The 14075-nt window shown below is 37.9% G+C and overlaps 1 protein-coding gene across 1 annotated transcript in view; it reads right to left on the bottom strand.

Annotated features, from left to right (window-relative positions):
* Lama3 (laminin subunit alpha 3) overlaps positions 1-14075 on the bottom strand; it is a 263204-nt gene that overhangs the window by 80407 nt on the left and 168722 nt on the right. Inside the window, 2 exon segments of the mRNA XM_047526418.1 lie at positions 9980-10066; positions 12233-12328. Of these exon segments, the coding sequence (XP_047382374.1) occupies positions 9980-10066; positions 12233-12328 (183 nt within the window).

Below are 14075 nucleotides of genomic sequence, written 5' to 3'. Positions count from 1 at the left end.
GGCTGAGAATTTATATAAATACCAACTTAATGTCAATAGTCCACAAAGACTTTTCTTCTATTACTTTCATTTCCCCTCTGCTCCTTTGGGCTGCTATTGTCATACAAATGACATCTTTATACATTGTATGCCCATCAACCCAGATTTATAATTATTGCTTTATGCAGTTGTCTTTTAAATCAGACAGACAGGAGGAGAAAAAAAGAACGACAAACAAGACCTGGAAGGTCCTTTATATTTACCTCTGTGGTTAACTTTACCAGTGGTCTAGTTCTTCATGTGGATTTTTGAGTTACTACATAATGTCCATTCATTTCAGTCCAAAGGAACTCCTTGAGCATCTCTTGTCAAGAAAGTTGGTTAGCAATGAATACACACACACACACACATACACACACAGAGAGACATATGAATGAACATATATACATATATAAGAAAGTATATATGTACATATACGAATTATATATATATAAATGTCTTCATTTTTCCTTCTTCGAAGGACATTTTGCTGGACACATAATTCTCTATTGATGACGTGTTTCTTTCAGCACTTTTTTTTTTATTGTAAACAAATGGGATACATGTTGTTTCTCTGTACATGGCGTAAAGGCATACCATTTGTGTAATCATAAATTTACATAGGGAAATGTTGTTTGATTCATTCTGCCATTTTTTCCCTTCCCCCCCACCCCTCCCACCCCTCCCCTCCCTCTATGCAGTCCTTCCTTCCTCCATTCCTGCCCCCCTCCCTAAACCCAACTCCAACCCCAACACTAACCCTTCCCACCCCCCATTATGTGTCATCATCCACTTATTAGCGATATCATTCTTCCTTTGGTTTTTTGAGATTGGCTTATCTCACTTAGCATGATATTCTCCAGTTTCATCCATTTGCCTGCAAATGCCATAATTTTATCATTCTTTATGGCTGAGTAATATTCCATTGTATATATATACCACATTTTCTTTATCCATTCATCAATTGAAGGACATCTAGGTTGGTTCCACAATCTGGCTATTGTGAACTGAACAGCTATGAACATTGATGTGGCTGTATCTCTGTAATATGCTGATTTTAAGTCCTTTGGGTATAGGCCAAGGAGTGGGATAGCTGGGTCAAATGGTGGTTCCATTCCAAGTTTTCTAAGGAATCTCCACACTGCTTTCCAGAGTGGCTGCACTAATTTGCAGCCCCACCAGCAATGTAAGAGTGTACCTTTCTCCCCACATCCTCGCCAACACCTGTTGTTGCTTGTATTCTTGATAATCGCCATTCTAATTGGGGTGAGATGGAATCTTAGGGTGGTTTTGATTTGCATTTCTCTTATTACTAGAGATGTTGAACATTTTTCCATATGTTTGTTGATTGCTTGTATATCTTCTTCTGTGAAGTGTCTATTCATTTCTTTAGCCCATTTGTCAGTTGGATTATTTACACTCTTGGTGTAGAGTTTTTTGAGTTCTTTATAGATTCTGGAGATTAGCGCTCTATCTGAAGTATGATTGGCAAAGATTTTCTCCCACTCTGTAGGCTCTTTCTTCGCATTGCTGATAGTTTCCTTTGCTGAGAGAAAGCTTTTTAGTTTGAATCTATCCCAGTTATTAATTCTTGCTTTTATTTCTTGTGCTATGGGAGTTCTGTTGAGGAAGTCTGGTCCTAAGCCGACATGTTGAAGCTCTGGACCTACTTTTTCTTATATAACATGCAAGGTCTCTGGTCTGATTCCGAGATCCTTAATCCATTTTGAGTTTCGTTTCGTGCATGGTGAGAGATATGGGTTTAGTTTCATTCTGTTGCATATGGATTTCCAATTCTCCCAGCACCATTTGTTGAAGAGGCTATCTTTTCTCCATTGCATATTTTTGGCCCCTTTGTCTAGTATGAGAAAATTGTATTTATTTGGGTTTGTGTCCGTGTCCTCTATTCTGTACCATTGATCCACCTTTCTATTTTGGTACCAATACCATGCCGTTTTTGTTACTATTGCTTTGTAGTAGAGTTGAAGATCTGGTATTGCGATACTCCCTGCTTCACTCTTTCTGCCAAGGATTGCTTTAGCTATTCTGGGTTTTTTATTCTTCCAGATGAATTTCATAATTGCTTGCTCTATTTCTGTAAGGTACATCATTGGGATTTTAATTGGAATTGCATTGAATCTGTATAGCACTTTTGGTAGTATGGCCATTTTGACAATATTAATTCCTCCTATCCAAGAACATGGGAGATCTTTCCATCTTCTAAGGTTTTCTTGAATTTCTTTCTTTAGTGTTCTGTAGTTCTCATTGTAGAGGTCTTTCACCTCTTTTGTGAGATTGATTCCCAAATACTTTATTTTTTTCGAAGCTATTGTGAATGGGGTAGTTTTCCTAATTTCCCTTTCTGAAGATTCATCGCTTATGTATAAAAATGTCTTAGATTTATGTGCATTGATCTTATATCCCGCTACTTTACTGAATTCACTTATGAGATCTAAAAGTTTTCTGGTGGAATTTCCTGGTTCCTCTAAGTATACAATCATGTCATCAGCAAATAGGGATAGTTTGAGTTCTTCTTTTCCTATTCGTATCCCTTTAATTTCTTTGGTCTGTCTAATTGCTCTGGCTAGAGTTTCAAGGACGATATTGAATAGAAGTGGTGAAAGAGGGCATCCCTGCCTTGTTCCCGTTTTTAGAGGGAATGCTTTCAGTTTTTCACCATTTAGAATGATATTAGCCATGGGTTTAGCGTAGATGGCCTTTACAATGTTAAGGAATGTTCCCACTATCCCTATTTTTTCTAGTGTTTTGAGCATGAAGGGGTGCTGTATTTTATCAAATGCTTTTTCTGCATCTATCGAAATAATCATGTGATTCTTGACTTTAAGTCTATTGATATGGTGAATGACATTTATTGATTTCCTGATGTTGAACCAACCTTGCATCCGTGGGATGAAACCCACTTGATCATGGTTCACTATCTTTTTTTTTTTTTCTTTTTATTGTAAACAAATGGGATACATGTTGTTTCTCTATTTGTACATGGCGTAAAGGCATACCATTTGTGTAATCATAAATTTACATAGGGTAATATTGTTTGATTCATTCTGCCATTTTTTCCCTTCCCCCCTCCCCTCCCACCCTTCCCCTCCATCTATACAGTCCTTCCTTCCTCCATTCCTGCCCCTCTCCCTAAACCCAACTCCAACCCCAACACTAACCCTTCCCACCCCCATTATGTGTCATCATCCACTTATTAGCGATATCATTCTTCCTTTGGTTTTTTGAGATTGGCTTATCTCACTTAGCATGATATTCTCCAGTTTCATCCATTTGCCTGCAAATGCCATAATTTTATCATTCTTTATGGCTGAGTAATATTCCATTGTATATATATACCACATTTTCTTTATCCATTCATCAATTGAAGGACATCTAGGTTGGTTCCACAATCTGGCTATTGTGAACTGAGCAGCTATGAACATTGATGTGGCTGTATCTCTGTAATATGCTGATTTTAAGTCCTTTGGGTATAGGCCAAGGAGTGGGATAGCTGGGTCAAATGGTGGTTCCATTCCAAGTTTTCTAAGGAATCTCCACACTGCTTTCCAGAGTGGCTGCACTAATTTGCAGCCCCACCAGCAATGTAAGAGTGTACCTTTCTCCCCACATCCTCGCCAACACCTGTTGTTGGTTGTATTCTTGATAATTGCCATTCTAATTGGGGTGAGATGGAATCTTAGGGTGGTTTTGATTTGCATTTCTCTTATTACTAGAGATGTTGAACATTTTTCCATATGTTTGTTGATTGCTTGTACATCTTCTTCTGTGAAGTGTCTATTCATTTCCTTAGCCCATTTGTCAATTGGATTATTTACATTCTTGGTGTAGAGTTTTTTGAGTTCTTTATAGATTCTGGAGATTAGCGCTCTATCTGAAGTATGATTGGCAAAGATTTTCTCCCACTCTGTAGGCTCTTTCTTCGCATTGCTGATAGTTTCCTTTGCTGAGAGAAAGCTTTTTAGTTTGAATCTATCCCAGTTATTAATTCTTGCTTTTATTTCTTGTGCTATGGGAGTCCTGTTGAGGAAGTCTGGTCCTAAGCCGACATGTTGAAGCTCTGGACCTACTTTTTCTTATATAACATGCAAGGTCTCTGGTCTGATTCCGAGATCCTTAATCCATTTTGAGTTTAGTTTTGTGCATGGTGAGAGATATGGGTTTAGTTTCATTCTGTTGCATATGGATTTCCAATTCTCCCAGCACCATTTGTTGAAGAGGCTATCTTTTCTCCATTGCATATTTTTGGCCCCTTTGTCTAGTATGAGAAAATTGTATTTATTTGGGTTTGTGTCCGTGTCCTCTATTCTGTACCATTGATCCACCTTTCTATTTTGGTACCAATACCATGCCGTTTTTGTTACTATTGCTTTGTAGTAGAGTTGAAGATCTGGTATTGCGATACCCCCTGCTTCACTCTTTCTGCCAAGGATTGCTTTAGCTATTCTGGGTTTTTTATTCTTCCAGATGAATTTCATAATTGCTTGCTCTATTTCTGTAAGGTACATCATTGGGATTTTAATTGGAATTGCATTGAATCTGTATAGCACTTTTGGTAGTATGGCCATTTTGACAATATTAATTCTTCCTATCCAAGAACATGGGAGATCTTTCCATCTTCTAAGGTTTTCTTGAATTTCTTTCTTTAGTGTTCTGTAGTTCTCATTGTAGAGGTCTTTCACCTCTTTTGTGAGATTGATTCCCAAATACTTTATTTTTTTCGAAGCTATTGTGAATGGGGTAGTTTTCCTAATTTCTCTTTCTGAAGATTCATCGCTTATATATAAAAATGCCTTCGATTTATGTGCATTGATCTTATATCCCGCTACTTTACTGAATTCACTTATGAGATCTAAAAGTTTTCTGGTGGAATTTCCTGGTTCCTCTAAGTATACCATCATATCATCAGCAAATAGGGATAGTTTGAGTTCTTCTTTTCCTATTCGTATCCCTTTAATTTCTTTGGTCTGTCTAATTGCTCTGGCTAGAGTTTCAAGGACGATATTGAATAGAAGTGGTGAAAGAGGGCATCCCTGCCTTGTTCCAGTTTTTAGAGGGAATGCTTTCAGTTTTTCACCATTAAGAATGATATTAGCCATGGGTTTAGCATAGATGGCCTTTACAATGTTAAGGAATGTTCCCACTATCCCTATTTTTTCTAGTGTTTTGAGCATGAAGGGGTGCTGTATTTTATCAAATGCTTTTTCTGCATCTATCGAAATAATCATGTGATTCTTGACTTTAAGTCTATTGATATGGTGAATGACATTTATTGATTTCCTGATGTTGAACCAACCTTGCATCCCTGGGATGAAACCCACTTGATCATGGTGCACTATCTTTTTAATATGTTTTTGTATGCGATTTGCTAAAATTTTGTTGAGAATTTTTGCGTCGATGTTCATTAAGGATATTGGTCTGAAATTTTCTTTCCTCGATGTGTCTCTGTCTGGTTTAGGAATCAGGGTAATATTGGCTTCATAGAATGAGTTTGGGAGAGTTCCCTCCTCTTCTATTTTCTGGAATACTTTGAGAAGTATTGGAATGAGCTCTTCTTTAAAAGTTTTGTAGAACTCGGCTGAGAACCCATCTGGTCCTGGACTTTTCTTTGTTGGAAGGCTTTTGATGACTTCTTCTATTTCATTACTTGAAATTGGTCTATTTAAATTGTGTATGTCCTCCTCGTTCAGTTTAGGCAATTCATATGTCTCTAGAAACCTGTTGATGTCTTCGAAATTTCTATTTTGTTGGAGTATAGATTTCAAAATAGCTTCTAATTATGTTTTGTATTTCAGTCGTGTCTGTTGTGATATTTCCTTGTTCATTCCGAATTTTAGTGATTTGGGTTTTCTCTCGTCTTCTCTTTGTTAGTGTGGCTAAAGGTTTATCAATTTTGTTATTTTCGAAGAACCAACTGTTTATTTTGTCAATTTTTTGTATTGTTTCTTTCGTTTCAATTTCGTTGATTTCAGCTCTGAGTTTAACTATTTCCTGTCTTCTACTACTTTTGGTGTTGGTCTGTTCTCTTTTTCTAGGGCTTTGAGCTGTAGTGTTAGGTCATTTATTTTGAGTTTTACTTCTTTTATTAAATGCCGCTCCATGAAATAAATCTTCCTCTAAGTACTGCTTTCATAGTGTCCCAGAGATTTGATATGAGTTTCTTTGTTCTCGTTTACCACTAAGAATTTTTTAATTTCCTTCCTAATATCTTCTGTTATCCATTCATCATATAGTAGCATATTGTTTAATCTCCAGGTGTTGGAGTAGTTTCTGTTTTTTACTCTTTCATTAATTTGTAACTTCAATCCATTATGATCTGATAGAATACAAGGTAGTGTCTCTATCTTCTTGTATTTGCTGACATTAGCTTTGTGGCATAATATATGGTCTATTTTAGAGAAGGATCCATGTGCTGCTGAGAAGAAAGTGTATTTGCTCTTGGTTGGATGGTATATTCTATAAATGTCTGTTAAGTCTAAATTATGATTGTGTTATTGAGATCTATGGTTTGTTCAATTTTTGTTTGGAAGATCTGTCCAGTGGTGAAAGAGGTGTGTTAAAATCATCTAGTATTTATTGTGTTATGGTCTATTGGTTTCTAAAATTGAGAAGGATTGTTTAACATACATGGATGAGCCACTGTTTGGGGCATAGATGTTTATGATTGTTATATCTTGCTGATTTATGCTTCCCTTAAGCAGTATGAAATGTCCTTCTTTATCCCTTCTGACTAACATTGGCTTGAAGTCCACATTATCTTAAATGAGGATGGATACTCCAGCTTTTTTGCTGAGTCCATGTGCATGGTATGTTTTTCCCCATCCTTTCACCTTTAGTCTATGGGTATCTCTTTCTATGAGGTGAGTCTGTTGCAGGCAACATATTGTTGGATCTTTCTTTTTAATCCAATCTGCCAGTCTATGTCTTTTGATTGATGAATTCAGGCCATTAACATTCAGGGTTATTATTGAGATATGATTTGTATCCCGGTCATTGGTTCATATTTATATTTTTGACACATCTTGGTTCCTCCTTTATTTGACAGTTCCTTAGGATAATTCCTCCCTTTGCTGATTTGCTTCTTTGTTTTTTATCTCTTCCTCTCTTTCAGCACTTTGAACATGTTTCCACTGCCTTCAGATGAGTTAGCCGTTCATCTTACTGAGGACCACTGGGATGTGATGAATCATTACTTTCAAGGTTCTCTGTCTCTGTCTTTCAGCATCTTTACTGTGTATGTCTCTGTGTGGATCTCTGGCATTAGTCCTATGTGGAGGACTAATTATTAGGCTCTTGGGGTGTATACATGTATACTTTCCACAAACTGGGCAAGTTTTGAAGGATCACTTCTTCAAATATTTTTTCTTTCCCTTTTGCTCTTCCCTCTTCTCTGGTATCCCCATTTTGCACATGCCATACACTTGACAGTATTCATCATTGTTTTGAATCTGTTTATTTTCCCTCATTCTTTTTCTTTCTGTTTTTCAGGTTGAATAATTGTTTTATTATTTATTTTTTAGTTGTAGATGGACACAATACCTTGATTTTATTTATTTTTATGTGGTACTGAGGATCAAACCCAGTGCCTCACACATGCCAGGCAAGTGCTCTACCACTGAGTCACAACCCCAGCCCCAGATTGAATAATCTTAATTGACCTTCTTCAAGTTTGCTGATTTTTCCTGCTGCCTAATTAAATCTGTTCTGAGTCTTCGTCTTCATCAGTCTAGGTTGACATACAAAGTATCTTATACTGGGTGACTTAAACACAAGGAGTTGATTTCCATGGTTCTGGAGGCTGGAAGTTGTGGATCAAGGCGCTGGCTGCTTTGGCATCTGGTGAGGATCTCTTCCTGGCTTGCAGATGCTCTGTCTTTTCACTGCATGCTCACATGACGGAAAGAGTGAGCTTGCTGGTGTCTCTTCTTATAAAGACACTAATCCTACCAGAGCTCCACCTATGTATCTCATTTAACCTTAATTACTGCCTGACTCCACACACAGCCACATTGGAGGTTAGGGCCTCAACATATTCTTGGCAGAGGGACTTGATTCAGTCCACAGCCACCTTTTCTAGTGAATTCTTCATTTCGATTACTATACTCTTCAACTCCAGAAATTCTATTTGGTTCTTTCTTACAATTTCTATTTCTTTCTTTATACTCCCTATTTAGTAAGACATTGTTTTCATATTTTCCTTTAGTTCTTTAGACATGGTGTCTTTAGTTCTTTGAACATGTTTAAATGCTGATTTAAAGTCTTTCTCCACTAGGTCTAATGTCTTATCTTCCTCAGTAAAAATGTATTTTTTGCTTTTCTATCAACTTTCCTTTCTGTGAACCATTCTTTCTGGTTTTTCACATGCCCCCAAATTTTTGCTGAAAGTTGGAAATCTAAAATAACATAATGTGGCAGCTCTGGAAACCATATTTGCTCCATTCCCAAGGATTTATTGTTATTGTTTGTTTGTTCTGTGAAGTCTGTATTTCTTGTTATAAATGACCACTAAAGTCTCTGCTTTGTTAGCCTGATGATCAGTTAATAACTAGCAGAGATTTCCTTAAATGACTAGAGTCAAAAAGTCTCCCAATCTTGGCAAAGTGGTTTTGTGCACATATTGGAGAACCCCTTTGACTCTAAACCAGGCAGTTGATGGCTCTACCTTAGCCTTCACTTCCTGCTTTCATAGTCCCTCAAGGTTAGCCAGAGGTGAGAACTTTAGGGCCTTCTGAGGTTTTTCCTCAGCATGTTCACATGTCTGAATGTGTGCACAGCCCTGAACAAGTGTAGCTTCCTAAGTCCCCAGTTTATGCCAGAGCTTTTCAAAGCCCCTGTGGACAACTCATTCCCAGGTATTTTAATTTTAAGCTTTGTGATGACCTTACTGATTGCCCCAATCACTTCAGGTAGCCATGAAGTTAAAATAATTGCCTCTGAATGTTTTCAACAAAATTTCTAGGGGAATAACTCTAATCATGTCAAGTAAAGACAATGTTCTACAAATGTACCTGTACAGACATGCTGAAATATGCCTGTGAGTTCAAAGGACTCAAGAAGATTTCATCTTGAAGTATTGAACAGATACTAATTAAATATATGGAACACTATTTTCTAACGAATGGTTATAATCAAGTAGGTATAATAAAATGTTTAATGATCTGATGAGGCTTTATTTATTTAACCATATTATTTTCATTTCTCTTGATGTAAGACATTTTCATGACTTTTCTACCCATCCACACCAAGTATTTGTTGGACCCTGACCATGTCCTAGGCACTAAGGGAGACTTAAGGATAAGATTTAAGGATGAAGGAGCTATGTTGTGCATTTACAAGCTCACAGGGTTTATAAAACAAGATTAATTAACTGTGAAGTGGGAGAGATTGTACTAAAGTGCCATAAAGGTAGTACAAACAAAGCCATGTGAACATGAAATAAATCATATTTTAAAGTACGTGAATTATATTTTATATAATTTTGTGTTTTGAATATATTTAAACATGTATCTAAATAATATCAACATAAAATACACATACATAAATATAAAATATATAAACATAAATAATAATAACCATAATTATGTAAATTATACATATAAAATACATACATTGTATATATAAATTATATTTTATGTAATTTATATTTCAAATATATATAAACTTGTGTCTACACAAATGTAATTTATATGCTAAATTATTTTTTAAGATGGATACCTTTATTATTTATTTTTATGTGGTGCTGAGGCTCGAACTCAGTGTTTCACACGTGTGAGGTCAGAGCTTTATCACTGAGCCACAACCAAGCTCTATGCTAAAATTCTTAAATAAAAAATTGCAATTGGCTGAAATAATTAGAACACAAACCAAAAGGGATCATTAAGAATCACTGAAAAAGACTGGAAGTAAAAAAGAAGAAGAAACACTGAATAGGTGCTTCCTTTACCTCAACCACCTGCACTCTCCCGTGATACAGCCGGTCTGGCCGGGGGTGGCTTGACTCCTCATGGATGATGGACATGTGCTGACCTGTTAAAAGAAATACATGACTGCACCAGTCCTTGGCTAGGATGTTCAAGATTTATAATTGATGTAAAAACAAATTTCTATGTATCTACATTATTTGAAAAGGTTGACTCTAAAACATAATTCAGGTAAAAGGATTAACAACATGGAAACAGAATAACAACTAATACAGTGCATTTTCACAAATAGAAAATTAGGAAAATTGCCTTAACTGAAAAAGACTTAAAAAGATGGAAGCAATTTAAAAAAAAATAAACTGCTTTGCATAAATGCATGAAAGTGATGTTTTCATTACTGCTTACAGTGCCAGGCTGTGGTAGCAGGAAAGTGCTTTGGTAGGTGGGTTACTGGAGTGGGAGGGAGAAGGCAGGGTTGGCAGAGCCCAGCTGTGCAGCTTGCTAGCCAGGGAACTGCACAGCTGGTGTGTGGAGGGAGGAATTAGCTTGTATCCTTTGTCCTGTGGGATCCAACCTTGCTCACTCTCAGCCTTACCCCCTCGCCATTACACTGGCTCTTAGGGGGCTTTAATAAGGCAGAATGGGTGATTGGCACACCCCATCAGCAACCCTACCTCACACATAACACACAAAAAGCCCAGCTTTTCTGTGGGACCTCCAACCTGAAGGCGTTCCCTTCATGAGGACTGGGCTTCGGAAAGAAGAGCATTATCTAGAATCACAAATCATTTGAAACCTTAATCTAGAAACATGCCTGAAAGGCTCTTAATTATAGTGGTTGTAGAACAAAGCAGCAGAGTAAATGTTTCATGAGCCTAAGCCATTTTCCATGTTAAAGGTGAAATTAAGGAGAAATTTTGGTCCTTGCTTCTCAGTGTGTTCCAACCATCTGCATAATCAACTCCTTGGCACCAAATATAAGTACACTGGTAGCTGAACTGAGATGCTTTACAAAACCATGAAAACTGAAATACAGTACGCTGCAACAGATTTTTATTGTGTAGCTATTCCTCCTTAGGCCATAACTCTAAAATCTTTCCTACTTTATTTTCAAGATGATCTGCAAAGGTTCCTTGGAGTTTTTGAAACAGTTCAATATATTTGTGACTAAAAATAAACTCAGGTTGGCCATACCTGAACTAAATATCTACCAAGGATGGGAGTCCTCAGCTGAGCTATGTGAGACTTGCTGGTCCCTGTTGATAATGACTGACGTGAGAAAACCCCTTCAGAAGTTGCAGTTGCATTGAATTTAATCCCTTAGCATATAAACAGAAATGGAGTCACCTTCAGGCTATGGCACCCTGATATCTGCATTCAAGGTACTGTGCTTACAATGTAGAGGATGCAAAGCAGGATGTGACATCACCTTACCTCAAAGAATTTCCAGATTGCATTTCTCGATTGTATACCACACATCTGGAGTGTGAATGTTATTTCTCAAAAACAACAGAGTAACCCCCTACTATCTAGATCAAGTTAAATTAATAGCATATTATTAAGCACCCTCCCTACCCTTCCTGGTTTGCTTTCAATGACTCACACACACTGATAATACAGCCAAGATGGACTGGTCTCCTTTAAGCACAACCTCCAGCCCTGCTCTGCCCCCATGCCTGGGTTTCCCTGGGTGTCTCCCCCCAGAGAGGCATTTCTCCTCTTGTACCCATTCTTGAGGACTTGACCCAAAAAGAATCTTCTCCATGAAACCTTCTGCAGGCCTCTCAGCCTACCTAACTTCCACCCCGACTCAGCCTCTAGCTCCGATAGAACCTGGTTTATTCTTCTCGAACACTTACTGCTCAGTGGATTAAGTCATTTGCATATTTCCCCCAATTTCCTCCTTTTTGAAGGACAGGGGTCACCTATCCTTTACAGAACTCAAATGTGGCCTTGTATGTGTCAAGAGCTCAAAAGCATTTATGAAACGAAATCAAAAGACAGAAGTGCAAAAACATAAAACATGAGACAGTTACTTGTGAGAAGCAAGGGCAAAACACAGTTAAATACTTCGGGGGTCAGGGGACCATTTGGTCAGAGGACACAGGATCCTGAGAAGGTGCTACATGCTCTAAACTTCCTTTTCAGTTTCTCCAACACATTGGAAACAACTTAATCAAAACTTTTTGTAGGCCACACATCAGGATGTCCTCAATTTAGCTCGGCACCAACTGCAACCACTGTTTCTCCCACTTGGGTGTTCTGATACCTACTGTGAGCTGCACATCTGGCTTCTTTTCCAGAAGAACCATGTCACCAGGTAAGCCAAATGACTTGACTTGGTAAGTGAGGAAGCCACCATATGAAGAAACCTAAAATGAAGTAGCAGCATAGTGTTAAAAGAGATTATGCCAACATTAACCCATATACAAGGTCCTTAACATCTAGAAAGAAACACAACCAACCTGTTGACAAGGGTAACATCTAGAGAGTGGGATTGGGGATGATATTTTAACCTTCTACTGAACATCATTTTACTGACAGCATTTAAACTGTCTAGCATGAACATGATTGAGTTTTATAAGCAAGAAGATACTTCTTTTTAAAAGAAAAAACAATAGTCATACTGACACAAATAAGATCTTTTTTCTAGATGACTACTAAATCAAAATATTTATTTAATCTACAGCAATTCTAGGAAATCTAGGCCACTGGTTTCTTATTTAACTGAGAGACTTAGATAATATCTATCAGTCACAATGTGAACCTCTAAAAATAAATTTTCAAAAAAAAAAAATCCCCTGAAAACAGATGGTGAATATTTCCCAAGTTGTTATGAGTTTCACTGGGTACAGAAGATGTGATCAACAACTGTGTTAGGGATATGGACTGTTTCTTGGTGCTGGGTAAGCAGCATGATCATGGTGGCAATGTAACAGTGAATGGTCATAGTTCTCTGACAGTCACTTCACCTCTGGGGCTGATGCTTCTCAACCTTGAAGTAAACACCAATCAAGAAGGAAGGGTGGGAATCAGGCAATGTCACTTCAGCTTAACAGAACAAAATACCCAGGAAAATGCAAACAACAGACAGCAGGGGTGAAGCAGTGCTTTTGGAGGAGCTCAATCCACAGGAGTTTCTCCCTAGGACCTATGATTGGACAAACCTCACAGGGTTGTATTCTGGGAGTTGGGAGGTATTCCAGTGACGTCTTGAAACATCTTACTGAGATTAAGTATTGCCTTTCTGATGGGCTAAAGTGGTTTTAAAATTATGTCCACAAATTCTTTAAGACTTCTCTCACTTGGGCTGGGGTGGTGGTAGAGCACTCGCCTAGCATGTGTGAGGCACTGGGTTCCATTCTCAGCACCGCATATAAATAAATAAATAAAAGTCCATCAACAACCAAAAAAAAAAAACGGCTCCTCTCTCTGGGAAATGAAACTTACTTCGCCTCCCCTTGAGTGTGGCCTGGACTTAGTGACTCAATTCTCATGAGTTAGAATAGGCAGAAGTGGAAGTATGTCCTTTCCAAGGTTTGGTTATAAAGGATTGAGGCTTCATTCTTGAGTTCTATCGTATATTTTCTCTGCCTGTCTTATCAACTGCTTTGGGGGAAGCCAGCTGCCATGTAATGAAGACTTTCATGTAACCTACCGAGGGTCTCATGTAATGAGGAACTGAGGCCTTCAGCCAGCAGCCAGCAAGGAACAGAAGCCATGCTAATAACCATGTGAATAAACTTGGAAATAAATCCTTCAGTCCCAGATGACTGCAGCCCTGGCTGACACCTTGACCACAACCTTAGAAAAGACCCTGGGCCATCACTTCCTGGATCCCTGATCCACAGAAACTGTGCAATGTAAAAATTGTTGCTTTTAAGCTGCAAAGTGTTGGGGTAGTGTGTCATACAGTAAGGAATAACTATACATGGGCTCACCATAGAGAGGTGAAGAGCAATATTAAATGAAGGAGAAGTGGATCATACAAGAGAAGCAACACTCACACTCAAGACATCAAATCCAGAGTCCTTTAACTGGAAGACAGAGTTAGAGACCATGGACCAACAAGTCATTCTCAATGTGTGATAATCACTTCACCTGGGCTGGGCCCTGTGA

This window comes from Sciurus carolinensis, chromosome 15, assembly GCF_902686445.1.
Source record: "Sciurus carolinensis chromosome 15, mSciCar1.2, whole genome shotgun sequence".
NCBI lineage: Eukaryota > Metazoa > Chordata > Mammalia > Rodentia > Sciuridae > Sciurus > Sciurus carolinensis.
The sequence above is the reverse complement of the archived record's forward strand: the minus strand, read 5'-3'. Positions and strand labels throughout refer to the sequence as shown.